The 22481-nt window shown below is 49.4% G+C and overlaps 1 protein-coding gene across 1 annotated transcript in view; it reads right to left on the bottom strand.

Annotated features, from left to right (window-relative positions):
* The window catches only part of TOGARAM1 (TOG array regulator of axonemal microtubules 1), a 37035-nt gene that overhangs the window by 11719 nt on the left and 2835 nt on the right, over nt 1–22481 (bottom strand). Inside the window, exons 2-15 of the mRNA XM_064715996.1 lie at nt 18374–18488; nt 17259–17387; nt 16437–16733; nt 15124–15208; nt 14387–14570; nt 10664–10896; nt 9281–9381; nt 8175–8255; nt 7759–7919; nt 6815–6989; nt 6545–6679; nt 4383–4527; nt 2526–2631; nt 1951–2186 (exon numbers count right to left, since the gene is read on the bottom strand). Of these exons, the coding sequence (XP_064572066.1) occupies nt 1951–2186; nt 2526–2631; nt 4383–4527; nt 6545–6679; nt 6815–6989; nt 7759–7919; nt 8175–8255; nt 9281–9381; nt 10664–10896; nt 14387–14570; nt 15124–15208; nt 16437–16733; nt 17259–17387; nt 18374–18488 (2183 nt within the window). The remainder of the gene's footprint in view (nt 1–1950; nt 2187–2525; nt 2632–4382; nt 4528–6544; nt 6680–6814; nt 6990–7758; nt 7920–8174; nt 8256–9280; nt 9382–10663; nt 10897–14386; nt 14571–15123; nt 15209–16436; nt 16734–17258; nt 17388–18373; nt 18489–22481) is intronic.

The following is a 22481-nucleotide window of genomic DNA, read 5'->3' as shown; positions in this document are numbered from 1 at the left end:
CCCTAGAGTTAAACACAGTGCATGCAGGTAAGAAAGAGGATTTTAAAATTCCTGAAGTAAAACCACTCTCAGCTCTATCCTGGAATCATGCTCTTGGATCATGACTCTGCTCACAGAATCCCAGACTGGGTTGGGGAGGAACCTTAAAGCTCATCTTGTTCCAAGCCCTGCCATGGGCTGGGACACCTCCCACTGGAATTATTCTTGTTGGCAAAGTCAAACCCAACTTTGGAGCTGATGAAGAATCAGTATTTCTGTCTAGTCAGGGCTGCCAGCATTACAGTCAGGATCACAGAGGGCTGGAAAGGAGCTGAGCAGAAACCAGGTGCATTTCAGAGGTCCCATGAATTGTAAGTGACACCATAACTGAAGGATTGTGTTGTGGTGAATTTAAGCAACTCAGCCCAACTTAGACAGAACATCCCTTGTGGAACTTCAGTTGTGTCAGACAATCCTTCTCACTTCCTACTGAGACACAGATTTCCCTCTGAAGGGTCATTCCATATTCCTGTCACAGCCTCTGGGGCTGCATGTGCCCTGTGCTCCAGGAGCTTTCCATGGCCAGAGCTTCCTAAAGCCAGGCCTAGAAAAGCTGCACCTTCAGGCCATGCCCTGATGTGTGATCCATTAAAAACATCCTGTACTCCATGAATTGGGAAAGTGTGAGCTGTGAACAGGTTAATCTGTGCCCAAAGGCAGTGTTCAGCTCATTCTGATGCCTCAGATAGCAGAAAACCTGCACAAACTCACCAAGTGGAGGGGACAAATCCCTACAGAAAAGCCCTGAGCAGGTGAGTTTGGATCTGAGGGAAGGTGGGGAGGTCTGGCAGAGACAGCCCTGCCCAGGAGGGCCAAGAAGGGAGAACCCAAACAGGGCACTGCCCCTTGGTGTGAATGAAGCCATGGGCAGTTCCTGCCTGCTGCTCCTGAATTCCCACAGTTATGGAATCAGCCTGCTTTGGGTTGGGAGGTCACAAATCCATGGGAAAGGACACCTTCCCCTACCCCAGGCTGCTCCAAGCCCTGTCCAGCCTGGCCCTGGACACTTCCAGGGGTGGGACATCCATCCCAAGTCAGTCTGAACCCCAATAATTCATAAAAGAATGGAAATCCCAAGGCTGATTTCTGCCTTTCCAGAGCAGGGAAGTGCAGCAGAGCTGTCAGGAGACAGAATCCATGTATCCCCAACAAGCAGCTGCCCAGGAAACCAAAGAGAACATTTGCAGCTCTGAGGGTTGGAGCTGTGCAGGAAATCTGTGGAGAGATTTGGAATGGAGCACCTGAAAAGTGTCATGGAGGGAAATGGAGCCTGGAAATGTCACCAAGGGCTGGCAGACAGGAGAGGAAGCACCAGGGGGTGCTCAGATGTGGTGAGCAGTGAATGAGGATGGAAAAGGAAAACAGACTGATCAGGCACAGGGAAAAAAGAGAAATAACTCCACAAAAGAATGGCACTGAGAAGGAAATTAAACTGCAGACACAAAGGCTCAGCCTAGAGAGGAGGAATCAAGCAAGATAGATGCAGCTAGAGAAGTGGAAGTTATAAATCAGTTTTCTAAATAAAGAGAGGTGCTGAAAAGTGGCCAAGGCAGGAACTGACTGCAGAGAAAGGAGGAAAAGAAAGAACATTATGTCAGCTTTACCAGGCAAAGCAAAACAGCAGCTCCCCAAGAATATATAGTAACAGCAAATAAAATCACTGAAGTGGTGCAAAACAGCCAGAAAATACACCAAAATCAACAGCCAGCCTCTTACACAATGCACAGAAAGGAACAGAGGGGCTTGAATTCAATTTATGCCAACAAACATTGCCCTGGGTAGAGGTTTAGCACAGCTGATTTACTGGTTTTCAAATTTCTGTCTACTGTACTCTGATTTGATGGTAAAAAGCCTACATTTGATAAATTACTCTATTCACAATATTCTTTATAAAGTCTTGATAGGAATTACCTTTGCCCTCCATTTATAAGAGAACAAAGTGCACGTGCTGGAGTCACATTATTAACCATGGCCTTCAGTGCCTTGTCTACCTCTTCCCTTATAAAAGTGTTGGATTCCCCAGCTTTGTGCAAAAGGACTTTTACTGCATTATCTACTTCTTGATCCATGCTCTTTTTCAGGTGGGTGAACAAATCCCCTAAACAGACCACAGCAGCTCGAGAAACACCTGAGCGTAAATTCTTGACCTGCACACAGGAAAAACCCAAAAAACAATGAATAACGTTGATCAGAGAGACTTCAAAATAAATATTCATGTTTGCCATTTGTCATTTTAAGTAACATTACAAGCAACTGAGAAACACATTTCTAACTTGATTGACAATGGGTGAGAATTAAAAAACACACTCATAAAAATGTTATCAAGTTAAAATCTACATTTTCTCAGCCTCTGAGTCTCAAATCATCCTTGAGACTGCTCAGTTGAGGAAAACTCACCAGAGGTGAGCATAAATCACTTCAGAGAGCTGTAAAATACATATTTACACACAGAGGGCCAGTGGAATATTCTGATAGGAAAATTTAACCTCTTGAGCCACAGCCAGAGTTGTTTCATGGAGCTTTGCAGTCAGAATAGGGGCATGGTAGGCAGACAAGCACCTGACAAAGTTCAGACCTTCAATTTTCTTCTCCCTGTGTGAAAAAATAATATTTAATTTCCATTCATTTGAAAAGTCTCATTAAAATATCCAAGTGTGGAGTTCTAAGGAATCAAATAGCAAACAAATAGGATGGCAAAATAAAGCAATGAGAAATAATCCCAGAATGGTTTGGGTTCAAAAGGACCTCAAAGCCCACCCAGTGCCACCCCTGCCATGGCAGGGACACCTCCCACTGTCCCAGGGTGCCCCAGTGTCCAACCTGGCCTTGGGCACTGCAGGGATCCAGGGGCAGCCACAGCTGCTCTGGGCACCTGTGCCAGGGCCTGCCCGCCCTCCCAGGCAGGAAATAAAGCAGGAAACTCTCCAAGCAAATCTTTTCCTGTGGGACTGTTCCAGCACAGCACCCACAGCTCTGCTCCCAGCTGGCACCAGTGGCAATTAAAGATCTGTTTCCTTTCCCAAACAGGGGGAGCAGCTCTGTAAGCACATCCCAAGTCAGGAGGTGCTTTTATTCCACACAAAGCACCAAGGATGAGCTGCTAATTCCACACAGAGCACCTAAAGGAGCTTCTAATTCCAAACAGAGCACCAAGGCTGGGCTGGTAATTCCACAGAGAGCTCCAAGGCTGGGCTGTTGATTTTACACAGAGCCCCAAGGCTGGGCTGCTGATTTTACACAGAGCCCCAGGAAGGTGTTGCTGGTGCCTCTCCAGCCCTTAGACTGACTCCCCAAGCCTCTGGAGCCCCAGTTCCCAGCCCTAATTTACAATGATCCCTTAATCTCAAACTTGACTAAACCCCCCTGTTGGATTTAGTCCTTTTCTGACCCAGAGATGGGGTAACAAAGAGATGTTTTAAAACCTCCGATTTTTATAAACTTTTATATTTACCCAGTATGTATTTGTTCACATACAAAAACATAATATATAAACCTTCTGTCCAGCTATAGAATTCCCTGGCAATCCATTTCCCACTCCCCCCGTTCCCTGCTTGTTCCCTCCTCTCCTCTCCTCCCCTTTCCTCTCCTCTCCTCCTCCCTTCCTCTCCTCCCTTTCCTCCCTTCCTCTCCTCCCCTGTTCCTCTCCTCCTCTCCTCCCCTGTTCCTCTCCTCCTCCTCTCCTCTCCTCCCCTGTTCCTCTCCTCTCCTCTCCTCCCTTCTCTCCTCTCCCTCCTCCTCCCCTCCCTCCCCTCCCCTCCCCCCCCTCCTCCCTCCCCTCCCCTCCCCTCCCTCCCTCTCCTCTCCTCTCCTCTCCTCTCCTCTCCTCTCCTCTCCTCTCCTCTCCTCCTCTCCTCTCCTCTCCTCTCCTCTCCTCTCCTCTCCTCTCCTCTCCTCTCCTCTCCTCTCCTCTCCTCTCCTCTCCTCTCCTCTCCTCTCCTCTCCTCTCCTCTCCTCTCCTCTCCTCTCCTCTCCTCTCCTCTCCTCTCCTCCTCAGTGCCCTGGCTGTCTCTGCCCTGTGCTGTGTTCCACACCTGCCCAGCCCCGTGCCCGCCATGCCCAGCCCCATGCCCAGCGCCATGCCCAGCGCCGTGGTCTCCCTGCCCAGCCCTGTGCCCGCCATGCCCAGCCCCGTGCCCAGCCCCCTGCCCAGCCCCGTGCCCGCCGTGCCCAGCGCCATGCCCGCCGTCGTGCCCACCCTACCCAGCCCCGTGCCCAGCCCCGTTCCCCGTGCCCAGCGCGGTGCCCTCCCTGCCCAGACCCCTGCCCAGCCCCGTGCCCAGTCCCGTTCCCCATGCCCAGGGCGGTGCCTCCCTGCCCAGCCCCGTGCCCAGCCCCGCACGCACCAGTCGTGGTCAGCCAGCAGTGCCAGCGCCTCTGCCAGGGCGGGCTCGGGCCGGGGGAAGGGCAGCAGCTCGGCCGGGTCCAGCACCTCGGGGCTCTGCGTCACCGGCGGCTCCCGGCAGCGGCCCCGCCCCGGACACGGCTCCTCTGCCGACAGGGACACACCGTCAGGGACAGGGACACCGTCAGGGGACACAGCATCGTGACAGGGACACACCGTTAGGGACACGGGACACACTGTCAGGGACACAGCATCGTGACAGGGACACACCGTCAGGGACACGGGACACACCGTCAGGGACAGGGACACCGCCAGGGACGGGGACACCAGCAGTGATAGGGGACACGCCAAGGGACACAGCATCAGGGACAGGGGACATGCCATCAGTGACAGGGGACACCATCAGGGACAGGGACACCCCGTTTGGGACATGGGACACGCCAAGGGACACAGCATCAGGGACAGGGGACACCGCCAGGGACAGGGACACCGTCAGGGGACACAGCATCGTGACAGGGGACACACCGTTAGGGACACGGGACACCAGCAGTGACAGGGGACACGCCAAGGGACACAGCATCAGGGACAGGGGACATCAGCAGGGACAGGGGACACCCCTCTGGCACAGGACACAGCTCTGACATGGGACATGCCATCAGTGACAGGGGACACACCATCAGTGGCTGTGCCAGCTGCAGGCAGGCACAGAACAAACAGCACTGATGCACAGAGTGCTGCTGCAGGAAACAGGGTTTGCCAAGGACGCCAGACCCAGAGCGGTTTGGGTTGGAGGAGCTGAAATCCCACCCATGGGCAGGGACACCTCCCACTGATGCCTTCAGTTTCAGCATTTTCCAGACTCTGCACTGCATTGCTCCACAACTCTGCACTCCACACACAATGCCAGCAGCTCTCCTCACAGCTCAGAACAATCCTTTCCTCTCCTCAGCCCCACAGAACAATCCTTTCCTCAGCCCCACAGAACAATCCTTTCCTCTCCTCAGCCCCACAGAACAATCCTTTCCTCTCCTCAGTCCCTCTCAATCCTTTCCCTCTCCTCAGCCCCACAGAACAATCCTTTCCTCTCCTCAGTCCCACAGAACAATCCTTTCCTCTCCTCAGTCCCACAGAACAATCCTTTCCCTCTCCTCAGTCCCACAGAACAATCCTTTCCTCTCCTCAGTCCCTCTCAATCCTTTTCCAGCCCCAGAACCAAGGGCACTGCTGCAGCTCCAGCCCCAAAAGTGCAAACAGGGGATGGAGGGGAGCCTGGGAGGGTGGGACTGCACAACCTGGAGCTGGGATTGGACACTGAACCCAACATGGAAATGGACCAAAGCTGATCAAAGGGTGAGAGCTCCTGACCCAGGTTCCATCTGGGCTGCAGCCCTGGCTGGGCTCCTGCACTGCCCAAGGGCCTCCTGTGAGGCCTTTGAACAAATCCCTGCTTTATCCTTTAACTGTGCCCAGCTGTGCTCCAGGGAGGCATCAGCATCACTGCCCAAGGCGTGTCCTGTGAGGGAATTATTTCCTTTTAACAAATCCCTGCTTTATCCTTTCACTCTGCCCAGCCTCTGTTCTGGGCATCACCACCATGGCAGGCCAAGCCCTGGCCTTGGACACTCCCAGGGATCCAGGGGCAGCCCCAGTCAATCAGAGTTTCATTCATGTAAATTCAATTTTGCACACAACCTTCACTTTTAAGAGTCACCAACACAAAGGTAGGGGTTGTTTAGTGTAAAAACAGATACACAGTGTGCTAATAACTCATAAACCTTGAAGAGACACCAGACAAACCCTGGCACCTTTGAGAACCATCAGTAGGAGCTTCTACTCTTGACATTTTCCTATTGTCTATTTTAAAGGCAATTCAGTGCCAAAATGTACCCAGAAGGGTTTGGGGACAGGGGGAGTCAGTTTGCTGTTAATGCATTGTATCATTTCAGATCCTGATCCAACTAAAAGCCTCTGATGTTTCATGAACTCCCTTCATAGATGAAAAATGATCAATGGAATCCCCACTGAGGAATTAAATCCCCTCCAGCCCCACAGCACTGATCTTCCAGAGCACCTCAGGACTGTCCCCTGCACAAATAAATTGTATTTTGAAACTGTCCCACTCCACCTACCCAAATATTTTAAGAGTTTACTGTCCCAGCTTACCAGAATCCAGCAAGGATGAACACTTGGACCTCTTCAAACTGGAGGTTCTTTTCAGGGAAGGGTTCAAGGCCACATTTTCTAAGGACAAAGATCCATTTCTTGGTGATGTCAGTAAATCCCCACAGAGACTAAACCCTAGGAAAGAAGGAAATGGCCAAAATACAATAAAACCAATCAAAACCAAGTTAGAACCCAGAATTACCAGCCCTAATTTCCACTTCAGCAGCATTGAACAGGGAATATTCATTTAAGACAAACCCTCATCCTCACTTTCTGCTGTGAGTTTCTCTGGTTCACTCATACTCAGTCTAATCCTTTCCCAAGGGAATTCTTCCTTCCCTTCCAAGTCTTTGCCTTCCTGCTGCTCTTTATGGTTGTGCTCTTTGTCTTCTTTCCTCCTCCTCCTCAGCTTCTCCTGAGCAGATTTTGACAAGGTCACTTTTATCTGCAAAAAGGAAATCAAGCATAAGTTACCCCAGAACTGAACCCCCAGTTCCTGATCCTGGCCAAGGTCAGCATGAGGAATCAGGATCTTCTCTGATCTGACCTATCTCTCTCCTGTGTTTATGACACTTTTTGTGCCTCAGGAAAACTCAGCAAATAAATTTAATCCAGTTAAATTTAGGTTCAGTTTTTTAAATTTAATCCATTTAGTCATTTGAATCTGATCCTGCCAAGTCTTCATATGTTCAGGGGAAATCAGAAAATTAAGACACTGCAAATCATTAAGTTTCAGTATTCTTCAGATGTTATTCTCAAGCCTTGCAGAAGGAGTGCCATTTCAATGCTTTTTGACTTTCTATCACAGCTCACCCAGATAAATCTTGCTCCATTTACACCTGTAAATAGTTTTTAACAAACAGCACCACTCCTCAGAAACCAGATTATGGCCAAATATTCCGGAAGGCTTTTAAGAAAAACTGATTGGAGCTGGATTTGTTCATCCTGGGGAAAACCAGACCTGATCCCACACAACCAATCCCTCCTTCCACATCTGCTTGTGCTGTGGGAGTCAGGGAGGGCATTTCCAGCCCCTCTCCAGGGATCTGAGCACGGTGGGAAGCTCCTGGCACACCCAGGTGGCACCAAAACAGAATCAGGAGCAGCAGCCCCAAGGCTTTGGCTGCTCCAGTGAAACTCCTGCTGGCCCAGCACAGACTGTGAGTGAGCAGGGCTGGCTTCCCCCCACACCCACCAGGCTGGGCAGTTCTTACCTCTCCTTCCTTCCCTGCATGACAACAGGAATGGGAAGGGCTGTTCTGGAAGCTTCTCCCTGGGGCAGCCTCTGCTCCCTCCCTGGCACCCTGGGCATCCCCATTGGCCACACAGGGCACGGGCTGGCTGGCAGCTGGGCCAGGAGGGCTCCCAAAAACACCTGGAGGGCAGAACAGGGGTCACAGGCTGCTGGGGGACGGAAGGGACATCAAAGCATCTCACTCCTGACTGCAATGTCTGTGCAGGAACTGCAACACTGTCAGACATCATTCTTGGTGCTCCCATGGAACTGGGGATTGTGAAGGATCTACAACATTGCACAGATCTTTTTGTTCTTCTCCCACCCCACAAAGGCACATCTGCCCTCATTTCATAACTCAGAGAGACACAGGGGATGATTTTGGGTCTGCAGTACCTGTGCCAACCAGAGCAACGTCTCCAGATGAGAAACCCAGACCATCCTTTGGTGCAAAACCAGGCACTGACTCTGCAGGGCCTGAAAGCACAAAGAGCACTCACTGTCCATCATAGTGGCTCTGCTCTGGGAGGTGTTTCATCCTCCTAAAATGTCACCCCACATCTGGATTGATCCCTTTGCTGAACCAGGGCATTGCCAGGTTACTGCAGCCAGCAGGATGTGTTGAACACCCACATGAGGGATGCTCACATCCCACTGAGAGGAGCCTGGAGCCAGGCTGGGAATGCTGCCCTGGAGAGGAGAAGGTTCCAGGGAGAGCTGGGAATGTTCCCTGGAGAGGAGAAGGCTCCAGGGAGAGCTCAGAGCCCCTGGCAGGGCCTGAAGGGGCTCCAGGAGAGCTGCAGAGGGACTGGGGACAAGGCATGGAGGGACAGCCTGTGGACACAGCTCCCTCAGTGCCTTTCCTGCATCCAGCAGAACCAGAACTGATTAAACACAAATAATCCTGATAGAATAGGGATAAAATGTTTCTAAAATCAAGGGATATTCAGGGCAGTTGGCAAAAAAGGCTGGGCCTGGTTGTTCCTGGGAAAATATTAGCATGTGAAATTGCACCTGTGTAATCATTTAATGACTATGATAAATGATATGGTTGTTAAATGTGATGATTGTTTGGTAATTGGATATAATTATTGTTTAATTGCAACAAGAATCATGAGAAATGATGTTTGGGGGTTTGATGGAAATTACAAAATCCATGCTTGGATGAAACCAATGTATACAACAGAACAATGTAAGTTTAATAATTAATATATAGTTATATAATGATAACTATATATTAGTTCATCCTGAGCCCATGTTGGAGTCAGCTTTGGGTTTGCACCCCTGACAGCCAGAGCTCTCCAATAAAAGCAATAAAAGCCCAGAATCACTCTGTGCTCCTGAACACCAATAATCCCCCAGAGTTCAGGATGAGCTGCACTCCTCACCTGAGCCCCCTGAAACCCCAGAGCAGGTGGAAATTCCCTGTGTCAGAGGGATGTGGGCTCAGTGCCCAGCCCAGGGGCACTGTGTCCCTCAGGTGGGCGCTGGCAGGAACATACCTGTGCCAGGGGGCTGCTCTGCCCCCTCTGCCTCTCTGGGCCTGGCTGGAGATGCTTCTGCAGGATGGCATTTGCTGCCAAGTGCTGGGAAAGTGTCTGACCTGTGCAGACAAACACATCTTATAGCTGCAATTCTGCACAGTGGTCACAGCTCAGTCAGAAAAAACAATAGATTTCACATTCTCCATGGCAAAACTATTCCCACTATTGCCAGAAATGTTCACCCTGAGCAGGAACAGAATTCAGTGGGAATTATTTCATGAGCAGGTCCATTATGAAGAACACCCTAAAGAAAAGCCTTATGAGGAAACCTTACACCAGGACTACATTTAGCATTCACCCATAAGGAAAGGAATTCTTTGGCTTGGGGATTGAGGATGCTGCTTCCAATGAGGCATTTTAAAGGTTATTTTTACAAATGTGACTCGGCACTAATGCACATGGGGAAGGGATGTGAATATAAATTAGCTCTGGGCTACACAACTGAAATCCTTCTGTTTGTGAATCACTGCAGGCTCCCTCTGCCTGTTTGCTTTTTATGATCCCATTTTGCTTTCTGTTGTGAATGCAGCTCAGTGTCAGTGACATGGGAGGTTCCCTGCTCATGTAGGGCTGGAATTAGGGGATTTTTCAAGTCCCTTCCAACCCAAACCACTCTGGGAGTCTGGGACTCTATAAAAGATGCTTTCAGTACACACAAAAATATCTTCAGAGCAGAGCTACAAACAGCTTCATCATGGACTCTGAGAGCAGAGGAGGAGATTTTTGGACTGGAAAATTTACAAAATTCCTCAAAACTCTTTTTATTTCATTAAACAATAGTTTATACTGCTCATAACCAGCTGGGATATTCCCTCTACAATCAGAGCAGCATTTGTCACCACCCAATTTCTATTTAGAAGAGCTCTGGGAAGGCATTTTAGATTCACAATTATGTCTCAGGAATAAATGGAACCAGCTCTTGATCCACAATAAGAAACATCTGCATCGTTTTCCTCTTCTCAACAAAGCCAATTCAATTTCCAGGCTATAATAACCCAACCTCACCCTTCCTCTTCACTCTTGTCCTCCTCACTCCCCTGTTCAGCTCTGGCCATGTCCCTGCAGTGCCAGGGAATGTCTTTAATCAAATATTACTGCCCCTGGCACTGCCTCCTGCCCTGCCCTAATGCAGCTTCATGTTGGAAGCCAGGAAAAAACAGAATAATGTCATTAAGAGAGGAACATAATTCACATAGAAAAACCAGAAAGGAACATAATCCACACAGCAAAACCAGGCTATTAAGCAAGGCAGTGCTATATAGAACATGTAGCAGTTAATGTCATGATTTCAGCAAGGCTGTGTGGGGTTTCCTGGCTGAGGTGACACCAAGTGACACTCACATCACTCTCCTCCTGGGGGGCAGCGTGGCCACGGGGGAGCCCAGGGACTCCAGGCTGGCGATTCCGCTCTCACCGGTGGAGGTGGTGCCGGGGGAGGAGCCCAGCGAGGGGCAGTCCCCGAGAAACTCCAGTTTCAGCGCCGAGTCGGGGCTCTCCAGCTCGGCCATGCTGCTGCTCAGCTTGGCTCTCTTCTTGGCTGCGCTGCTCCGCAGGGAGCGCAGGGAATTCTGCATCTGCACGGGGGGAATCACAGGGGACACTCACTGCAAAGGGGAAATAAAATAGCTAAATAAAAATGATCTCAGGGAATTCTGCATCTGCACAGGGGGAAATCACAGGGGACACTCACTGCACAGGGATAAAGGGTTTTCAGCTGAATAGAAATGATCTCAGGGAATTCTGCATCTGAACAGTGGGGAAAATCACAGGGGACACTCACTGCAAAGGGGAAATAAAATAGCTAAATAAAAATGATCTCAGGGAATTCTGCATCTGCACAGGGGGAAAGGGACAGGGGACACTCACTGCACAGGGATAAAGGGTTTTCAGCTAAATAGAAATGATCTCAGGGAATTCTGTATCTGAACAGTGGGGAAAAATCACAGGGGACACTCACTGCACAGGGATAAAGGGTTTTCAGCTGAATAAACATGATCTCAGGGAATTCTGCATCTGCACAGGGGGAAATCACAGGGGACACTCACTGCACAGGGATAAAGGTTCTTCAGCTAAATAAAAATGATCTCAGGGAATTCTGCATCTGCACAGGGGGAAAGGGACAGGGGACACTCACTGCAAAGGGGAAATAAAAATGACCGCAGGGAATTCTGCATCTGCACGGGGGGAATCACAGGGGACACTCACTGCACAGGGATAAAGGGTTTTCAGCTAAATAGAAATGATCTCAGGGAATTCTGCATCTGCACAGGGGGAAAGGGATAGGAGACACTCACTGCACAGGGATAAAGGGTTTTCAGCTGAATAGAAATGACCTCAGGAAATTCTGCATCTGGACAGTGGGAAAAATCACAGGGGACACTCACTGCACAGGGATAAAGGTTCTTCAGCTAAATAAAAATGACCTCAGGAAATTCTGCATCTGGACAGTGGGAAAAAGGACAGGGAGCACTCACTGTACAGGGATAAAGGGTTTTCAGCTAAATAGAAATGATCTCAGGGAATTCTGCATCTGAACAGTAGGGAAAAATCACAGGGGACACTCACTGCACAGGGATAAAGGGTTTTCAGCTGAATAGAAATGACCTCAGGAAATTCTGTAGGTGAACAGTGGGGAAAAATCACAGGGGACACTCACTGCACAGGGGTAAAGGGTTTTCAGCTGAATAAAAATGATCTCAGGGAATTCTGCATCTGCACGGGGGGAAATCACAGGGGACACTCACTGCAAAGGGGAAAAGGGTTTTCAGCTAAATAAAAATGATCTCAGGGAATTCTGCATCTGCACAGGGGGAAATCACAGGGGACACTCACTGCACAGGGATAAAGGGTTTTCAGCTAAATAAAAAGATCTCAGGGAATTCTGTATCTGAACAGTGGGGAAAAATCACAGGGGACACTCACTGCAAAGGGGAAATAAAATAGCTAAATAAAAATGATCTCAGGGAATTCTGCATCTGCACAGGGGGAAATCACAGGGGGGAAATTACTCACTGTACAGGGGAAAAGGGTTTTCAGCTGAATAAAAATGATCTCAGGGAATTCTGCATCTGCACAGGGGGAAAGGGATAGGGGAAACTCATTGCACAGGGATAAAGGGTTTTCAGCTGAATAAACATGACCTCGGGGAATTCTGCATCTGCACGGGGGGAAATCACAGGGGACACTCACTGCACAGGGATAAAGGGTTTTCAGCTGAATAGAAATGATCTCAGGGAATTCTGCATCTGAACAGTGGGAAAAATCACAGGGGACACTCACTGCAAAGGGGAAATAAAATAGCTAAATAAAAATGATCTCAGGGAATTCTGCATCTGCACAGGGGGAAATCACAGGGGACACTCACTGCACAGGGATAAAGGGTTTTCAGCTGAATAGAAATGATCTCAGGGAATTCTGCATCTGAACAGTGGGGAAAAATCACAGGGGACACTCACTGCACAGGGATAAAGGGTTTTCAGCTAAATAAAAATGATCTCAGGGAATTCTGCATCTGGACAGTGGGAAAAAGGACAGGGGGCACTCACTGCAGAGGGAAAAGGTTTTTTCAGCAGTATAAAGTATTTTTCTGAGGGTTCAGCTCAGTCCATGGGGCGCTCAAGGCCCTGCTGGGCAGTGTGATCAGCACACACACTTTTTTGGGGGATTTTAATGGGTTTTTGGGGGATTATAATGATCCCTCTCCTGGTTTCACACAGAATCACTGGGTTGGAAGAGACCTACAAGATCATTCAGTCCAACTCAATCCTAACACCTCAACTGAACCCTGGCACCCAGTGCCGCATCCAGGCTGCTTTTAAATACATCCAGAGATGGTTTAGAACCACCTCCCTGGGCAGCCATTCCACAACTTTATCACTTTTTCCATAAGGAACTTCTTGCTAAAATCCAACCTATATTTCCCTTGGTGAAGCTGCAGGCTGTGCCCTCTGGTTCTGGCAGTGCTGCCTGTTTTACTTCACAGGAACAATTACCCTGTGAGCACACACAGCCCCACAGCAGAGCTGTGCCCCAGCTCCCCTCTCCTGAGCACAGGGACAGATTCCTGCCGAACACAGCAACTGCTCTGTGCTCTCCAGTGGGCTAAAGGAGGGGTTTGAGGGCTGCCAGCACACAGTGGGACCTCAGCTTCATCCAGCAAATCTGCACATCCTAAAAACAGAACCATGGACCAGCTTGGAAAGGACCTTAAGGATCATCCCATTCACCCCTGCCATGGCAGGGACACCTCCCACTGTCCCAGAATGCTCCAACCTGGCCTTGGGCACTGCCAGGGGCAGCCACAGCTGCTCTGGGAACTCATCCTACACCCTCCCAGCCAGGAATTCCTTCCCAATCTCCCATCTAAACCTCCTCTAAATCATGCAATCAGTGCCCAGCAAGCAGAGATCCTACTGAAATGAGCAGTGATAAATAATAATAATAATAATTAATTAGTTATAATAATTATTCTTAATAATATTAATATAATTATCATTTAGAATAATGATTATTAATAATTATTATTATTTTATTGTATTAACTATAATTATTAGAGTTTCATGCTGCAGCATTCTCCCCTCTCTCTCCTCACATTTCCTTTTTAACTATAAATATTACTCTTTTGCTATTCTTTCTTTTCTACTCTTCTGCTCTTTTTCTCTATTTGTATTCTTGTTTCTCATCTGCTTATCTAGAAAACCTAAAGAAATCACAATATGGTACATTCTGACTAGAGCCCCTGTTAAATATACTTTCCTCTACAGAACCAAGGGAAAGAATCTAATCAAAACTATTTTTCACGTTAGAAATTCCTTCTCTGTTTAACACCTCAGGTTCCTTTCAGTGGGAAGCAGAGGATGGAAGGTACAGACAGAAAAGGAAGGTACAGACAGAAAAGGAAGGTACAGACAGGAAAGCCAGGAAGTCACAGAACCCCAGAGTGGTTTGGGCTGGAAGGAACCTTGAAGCTCACCTTGTCCCACAGGTGGGGACACCTTCCACCACCCCAGGCCGCTCCAGGGATGTGGAGCACTGCTAAAAACCCATTTATCCCATTTCACCCACCTCCTCCTGGTCCACCTGCTCAGGCTGCAGGTGCAGCTCTGCCAGCCCTGCTGCCAGCCCTGCTGCCAGCTCCGTGCCCTCCCGGGGGCTGGGCAGCCGCGGGATGGGGGGCACGGGCCGGGCACCCCTCAGTGTCTGCCCTCTGCCCAGGGCGCCCCTCAGCGGCAGGGGGGGCTTCTCCAGCTGCAGGGAATGCTTCTCCAGCTGCAGGGAATGCTTCTCCAGCGGCAGGGAATGCTTCTCCAGCGGCAGGGAATGCTTCTCCAGCGGCAGGGAATGCTTCTCCAGCTGCAGGGAATGCTTCTCCAGCTGCAGGGGGGGCTTCTCCAGCGGCAGGGAAGGCTTCTCCAGCTGCAGGGAATGCTTCTCCAGCTGCAGGGAATGCTTCTCCACCTGCAGGGAATGCTTCTCCACCTGCAGGGAATGCTTCTCCAGCTGCAGGGAAGGCTTCTCCAGCGGCAGGGAATGCTTCTCCAGCTGCAGGGAATGCTTCTCCACCTGCAGGGAAGGCTTCTCCAGCTGCAGGGAATGCTTCTCCACCTGCAGGGAGGGCTTCTCCAGCTGCAGGGAGGGCTTCTCCAGCTGCAGGGGGGGCTTCTCCAGCTGCAGGGGGGCTTCTCCAGCTGCAGGGGGGCTTCTCCAGCGGCAGGGAATGCTTCTCCAGCTGCAGGGGGGGCTTCTCCAGCGGCAGGGAATGCTTCTCCAGCGGCAGGGAATGCTTCTCCAGCTGCAGGGGGGGCTTCTCCAGCTGCAGGGAATGCTTCTCCAGCGGCAGGGAATGCTTCTCCAGCTGCAGGGAATGCTTCTCCAGCGGGCTGTCCCCTGGAACACACAGGAACTGTCAGGGATGGCACCAGGACAAACCTCACCTCTCACTGCTGTGTCTATAAAACTCCTCCTGTCATGGACTGAGTGTTAAAAACACATTTGTGCAGGCTCAGGTATCACTTTATTCCACTTTTAGTGTCTCTTTCCTTTAAGAAAATAGAAAGGAGTGTTTCATGCATGTGCACACCAAGGGACACACGAGGATCACCAAAGTCCATGCACGTGCCCTTAGTCCCTTTAACATAATTCACACAGAACAATCAGCCTATTAAGCAAGGCAATCCTATATAAAACATGCAGCAGTGTTTCCCTTTAAAAAGTCATTAACTTTCTTCATTAAGAGAAAAACACTCATCCCTAAACTTCCATGGAAGGTGCTGTAACAACAAAAGGTTCTTTTTCCAAAGAACCAGAAAAAAATCAAAATGCATATGTAAAACTGCATATAATAAGTGAAAAATGCATATGGTAAGTGATAAATACAATAACAAATAATAAATACAATAATAAAGCAAGTGATAAATACATCTACAAGGCAGAGTCCCATTCCAGGGGCAGGAAATCCCCAAAGCATTCAGTTGGAAATTTTCTATATGTGCACAGAAATATGGGTCTCAGTGAAGATGAAATTTCAAACAGATTTCTTTAATCAGTGCAAAATTTTGTGTGGGAATTGTTTCAGAAACCTCCAGAGTGATTAGGAAGCAGTTTAAGCTAAACAGAGAATAAAGGCATTTTTACCCAGGGGGTTGGAACTGGATGAGTTTTAAAGTCTCTTCCAACCCAAACCATTCTGGGATTCCATGAGTCAAATGAAGAGGCAAAAAGGCAAAATGCACTGAGTAACCCTTTTGTTGCACATGGATGAATCAGGGTTTGAACAGTCCCAGGTATTTCTGTACTGACTTTCCCTAAAGTGCTCCATTTTGGGTTTATTTGAGTTGAAGACAGACCCTGCCCTGAGACATTACAAAAAGCAGAGCTGTAGATATTTGGCTTTATGATAAATCCAAAGGCTCCACTTTTGAAGAGAAGCCTGCAGGGATGTGAGCAGTGAAGCCATCAGTAAATAAGTAAATAAATCAATAAATCCCTCCCATTCCTAACTGCCCCTGAGGCACTGCCCAATTCCCTCTCACTGCCACTGTGGATTTCCTGACCACTGAAAATCCCTCAAAATAAACCCACAAACCCCTTTTTATCACATTGAGACCACTCCCACCTGTGCTGTCTCCTGGCTTTTGGCTGAGCAGCTGCTTCTGGCCACCAGGCTTGGGCAGCCCCTGGAAGCTTTTGAGAGGCCAAGAGCTGGAGAGGCTCCTGGGGTCCTCCTGGCACCTCCCTGCCAGGGCAGCAGGGGCAGAGAGGTGCTTGGGGCTGGTCCTGGGCGATGCCAGGGGGAAGGAGGGCAGGATGAAGGTGCCCTGGCTGGCACTGGGACCCTGGAAGGACATGGTGGGCTCTGCCTGAGTGCAAAAACTTCTCTGGGTCTTGCTGGAAAAACTGAGGCTGGAACAAACTGAGCAAAAGAAAAGAGAACAGTGCTTGTGGTAACTGGGTCTTGTAGTAAGAATTTATTATTAAAAAATACACCATAAGAATGATTTCCAGTGAAATAAAGCACCATAAAAATGATTTCCAATGAAATCATCTATCATAAGAACAATTTCCAATTAAATAATGCACCACTAGGCAGCCAGAGCATGAAGGTTTGGCCAAGCAGACAAACCAACCAACTTCATTCTGCAAATTACATTCCCCCCCAAATGTGAGTTTAAACCTTAAAATGATTTCTCAGGCAAGTTTTATAGAACTGTATTTAAAAACCAGAGTGATGCAGAGTGATCCTCCCTTTTCTCTCACACCTACACAGTCAGAGACCAAAGGGGGGCTGTGAATTAACAACCACTCATTAACTCACACAGGAAGGAGGAGCCACCAGGACAGGGCCTGAACAACCTTCCAGGAACAGTTCCCATTTCTTGGGGAAGCACAGGGACAAAGGGACAACTCCAAAGTGACATGCCTGGCAGAAGGCACCTACCTTTGTCCTGCTGACAGTTACTGAGTCCCAGAAACTGCAAATCAGAGCCCACACTGCCACTCCTCCCACGGGAGTATCCCAGTGTCCCACACTTCCCTGAAACCTGGGGCTGATGAGAGCCCAGAGCACCTTCCAAGAGAGAACACAAAAACCAAATCAGTGTTCACACATGCTGTCCAACAGAGAATATCCAATAATACTCCAAGAATATCCAATAATATTTCACAGGGAATGCAGACTCTGTGTAGCTCTGAGTGGGAAACTCACACTCCAAGGAATTCATTCCAGAGTCTCTAAGCAACCTCCAAAAGCAGCTCAGAGGGAAAAGGGAAAAGGACTGGCTGCTCTTCCAGGGCTCTGCTCCAGCTGGGAGCTGCAGGGGGGCAAAGGAACCCCTGAACAATCCCCTCTTTGAGTGGGTGACAATGAAGGGCAGCAAACACCTCAAAACCCAAGGCAGCAAACTTGGCAAGGCCAGCACTCCCCAGAGGGGACAAGGACAGGGCCCAGGGCCATGGGGACACAATCCCTCAGGTCTGGTCTTGCCCAGGCTTTCCAGATCCTTCTGGCCACTGAAATGTGCAAGGCAACAAGAGGCCAGGCCCTTGGAACCACTCAGAGAGAAGCAAGTCCTGGCTGCAAATGCCCCATGTCCTCTGTGATCTCAGTGATGCTCTCTAGGTCATGGAGTAATCTCCAGGAACCAGAGGTCTTCTTGTGAATGACAAAAACTGGGCAATTCTAGGGAGTCTTTGTAGGTTTAATGTGGCCTTCTTGTAGTTGTTCACTTTCTAATTTTTGTAGTTGTTCACTTTCTAATTTTTGTAATTGTTCACTTTCTAATTTTTGTAATTGTTCACTTACTAATTTTTTGAGAGCATTCAAATTTTTCTGTTGAAGAGGCCATTGATCTATCCAAATGGGTTTTCTAAGATAACTTCAGAGTGGCAGGAGTTGCAGAGTTTCCACCAAAACCCCACCTCTACCTTCACTCCCCACTGGGACAACACATGTCTCCCCATATTGTGATGGGTTTTTTCTCTACAAATTCATTTCCCCACATGAAAGCTGCCGTGCCCTGGCAGCTGCAGCCCCATCCCTGTGTCCCCACTCACCAGCAGCACGGGCAGGGTGCTCAGGGCCCAGCTCCACGTTGGGCTGGAGGGCAGTCCTGGAGGTTCTGCCCTGCTGGGCCTTTGGGGGCTGCAGGGGATCACTGGCTGCAGCCAACTGCAGGGAAAGCAGAGAAACTGTGTGGGAAGTGAAAGCACAGCCCTGCTCTGGGCAAACAGCACAGCTACAAACATCCCCACACAAGCTTCACTTTCCCACCTACCCAATAGCTGAATATTTGAAGCATTAGAAAGCGTTTTAGCTGGTTTGCAGGTCTTACTAAAATACAGGTTAAAACTACTCACACTGAAACAGGAATAAAAACCCAACAAAATAAATGGCAAAGAACTGAAGTATTTTAAAAATTAAATTTTAAAAATTAAATTTTCAAAATTAAACATTTACCTTTTGAATCTTGTGCTTTAGATGGGGAAGTGTTTAATAGATAAGAGAACCCCAAAATCCCAGAATTGAACATGGATCCCATCCCACACACTTCAGATTCTTGCCAAACACACACTCCAGTCTAAAACTGTGCCTGCCAACACCAGCAGCTGTTACTGAGGATGGGCTACAGGTAGGGGGAAAATCTCAATAATACCAATATTTAACAAAAAAAGGTCATGCTTTAAATAAATTTCTGATTTAATTAATAAAATCAGTGATTTAGGTCATTCCCAGGCTGCTCTTCCTTCTGAGAGATACAGGAGAACAAGGAGAGCAGGAAAATGCTGAAGTGGTTTATTCCAGGTTATTGGAAAACAAGTTGGGATAACAGATGTGAGATCTTGGCATTCCCACTCCTGCAATCACCAAACACCATCCCACCCACAGATCCTTCAGCCCATAATGAAATATTCCTTGTACAAACCACCTCAGCCTGGTTTCAGCTGGGAGAGGGGGAATTTCCTGCTCAGGAGCTGGTACAGGATAAACTTCCATCCCATTTTCCCATACAGATGAAGCAACATATGCAGGAGGAGTAAATTCCAACGCTGCCATGACTGCACAGCTTCTCTCAGCTGTTCCCAGCCCAGCTCCAGGAGGGAAAACTCTGCTTTTCCCTGTACCCAAATTTTAATTACAGCACTGCAAATTCACTGAACAGCCTTGGAGGTGGGAAATACAGCAATCCCAAAGCTGACAGATGTTTCCCTGGGATAACAGATCCTAGAAAAGGGATTCCTCTAAATGGTCAGATTCCTTTAAATTCCACAAATGCTGGAAAACACCTGAATCCATCCACCACAGGAATTGGTAACTTGGTTATCAAAGCACAGCCCTTGAGAGTGACCCATGATGGAATCCTGGAATGGTTTGAGTGGAAAGGGACCTCAAATCCCATCCCATGGATCCCATTGCATCCCATGGATCCCATCCCATGGATCCCATCCCATGGATCCCATCCCATCCCATGGATCCCATCCCATCCCATGGATCTCATCCCATGGATCTCATCCCATGGATCCCATCCCACCCCATGGATCCCATCCCATCCCATGGATCCCATCCCATGGATCTCATCCCATGGATCCCATCCCACCCCATGGATCTCATCCCATGGATCTCATCCCATGGATCCCATCCCATGGATCCCATCCCATGGATCCCATCCCATGGATCCCATCCCATCCCATCCCATGGATCCCATCCCATCCCATGGATCCCATCCCATGGATCCCCATCCCATGGATCCCATCCCATGGATCCCATCCCATCCCATGGATCCCATCCCATGGATCTCATCCCATCCCATGGATCTCATTCCATGGATCCCTTCCCATCCCATGGATCCCATCCCATCTCATGGATCCCATCCCATGGATCTCATCCCATGGATCCCATCCCATGGATCCCATCCCATCCCATGGATCCCATCCCATCCCATGGATCCCATCCCATCCCACACCTTCCACTGCCCCAGGCTGCTCCAAGCCCAAAGCTGGGCTCACAGCAAACACTCCCTCCCTGCATCCCCTCCCTGTGTCCCTGCGCCACTGGGGACACCAAAGGTGCCCCTAACCCAACACCAGCAGCATCACAATGTTCTCCCACAAAGAGACCAACACCACACAAAGACAGAACAACACCTCCCCAAAATCCTCTCCCAGCCTCAGGAAAAGCAGGGCTCACATCCCAGAGGGACACCCAAGGCAGGGACACCTTCATCCCACACACTGCTCACCCTCTGTGTCCCTCTGACCCTTGGAAAACAGAGGTTTTGTTCCATAAATGGGATTTCCCAGGTCATTTGATCACCTCACAAAGCCCAGCTATCAGTTTCTTATCAGATCAATATGGAAATGAGAAAATTTCCACACAGAGTGAGGGGAGATCCCACAGTTCACATGAGCTTTGTGGAAGGCCTTAAATGTCCAGTGAACTGTTCAAATGCTCTTGTTCCCCCCAAAAGGACCCTCTGGGCACCTTCAGCAGCAGGGAAGGGCCTGCAGGGTCTGTGTGTGCCAGGGGAAACTCTCACCTGCAATATTCCACATTCCCACCTGCCCCTGAACCCTGAGCAGCTCCAGGGATGGAGAGCCCACAGCTCTGCAGAGGCTGCCAGACAAAGCCAGGAGTCCACGTGCCTTATCTGCCTTTTATTTTCAGTACACATTAACTTACACATGTTTTACTCACACCTTATCTGATAAGGAAAGTCTAGACACAGCCTTGGACAACCACCCTGTAACATGACCCTAAAAACACTGGCAGGGAAACAGCTTTAAACATTAAGCTACTTCCATGCATCCCTTCAGCCACAGAATGACTCCAAAAGTTAATTTTTAAGCAAATTCATTTCAAAGGAATGTCTGAATTAATAATTAATATCTGACATGTCCAGAAAGCAGTCGACTGCCTGAGATTTCTGCATGATAAATGCATTTTCCTTACTGAGGGAGCTAAGGGCAGATGCAGGGCACACTCCCCACACAGGTCCTGATTCCTGGATGGCCCAGGGACAGGAGATGGACACAGCTCCTGGAATGCCCTCAGCACAGGGAACACCAGCCAGGTTTGCATTCCCAGACTGAAAACACAATCCACCTTCCTGCATCCCTGGCAGATCCATGGAATGTCCTGAGCTGGGACCCACAGGATCATCCCAGCCCCATCCCTGCCCAGACCTCAACAATCCCACCCTGTCCATCCCTGGCAGCGCTGCCCAAACCCCCCTGGAGCTCTGGCAGCCTTGGGCTGTGCCCATTCCCTGGGCAGCCTGGGCAGTGCCAGCACCCTCTGGGGAAGAAGCTTTTCCTAATATCCAACTTAAACCTCCCTTGGCCCAGCCCCAGCTGCTCCCTTGGGTCACCAGCACCACTGGACAGTGTCCCTGCCCCAGAGAGCTTCAGTCAGATGTGATGAGACAAAGGATTAGGATGTGAAGGTGAAGAAGGAGCAGCAAAGGTGTCAACTACAGCAGTCAGTAAATACTGCACTATTAAAGCACCCCGGTGTTTTAATGTTCCTTTACAGGAACTGGGGTCTGGCCAGCAGGACCCCAATTCATCCTGTGCCCACCCAGGTTCCCAGAGGGCAGGGATGGATGGGAGATTGGGAATTGGGAATTCCTGGCTGGGCTGGAATTGCCAGAGCAGCTGTGGCTGCCCCTGGATCCCTGGCAGTGCCCAAGGCCAGGCTGGACACTGGGGCACCCTGGGACAGTGGGAGGTGTCCCTGCCATGGCAGGGGTGGCACTGGGTGGGGTTTGAGGTCCCTTCCCACCCAAACCATTCCAGGAATTGATGGTTTTCCCCACCTCCAAAGGCACTTTACACAAGCTCCTGGCTTTCTCTCCCTCCGCAGGGCTGGAAACTCCTCCCACGTTAGAGATAAACACAACCACATGTACAAAGGGCTCATTCCTCTCAGAAAAGGACCATTCCCAGAGCCCCTCCAGGACTGCCTTGCAGAGGGGCTGTCCAGGCAGGGAATGTTCCTCCTTTCCAAGCCCCAGCCAGGTGTTGGTGCCTGTATTAACTTGCTTTTTGTTCACAGCTGCAGAAAACCAGCAGGGCTTGGCCCAACCTCCCAGGAGAACACTGGCACCCTTTTTTGTTGTTTTTCTTACAAGCTGTATTAGTTAATACTGAAAAACTGTTCCAGAAA

Source organism: Zonotrichia leucophrys, chromosome 5, assembly GCF_028769735.1.
Source record: "Zonotrichia leucophrys gambelii isolate GWCS_2022_RI chromosome 5, RI_Zleu_2.0, whole genome shotgun sequence".
NCBI classification, from domain to species: Eukaryota; Metazoa; Chordata; class Aves; order Passeriformes; family Passerellidae; genus Zonotrichia; species Zonotrichia leucophrys.
This window is presented reverse-complemented; position numbering and strand designations above follow the sequence as displayed.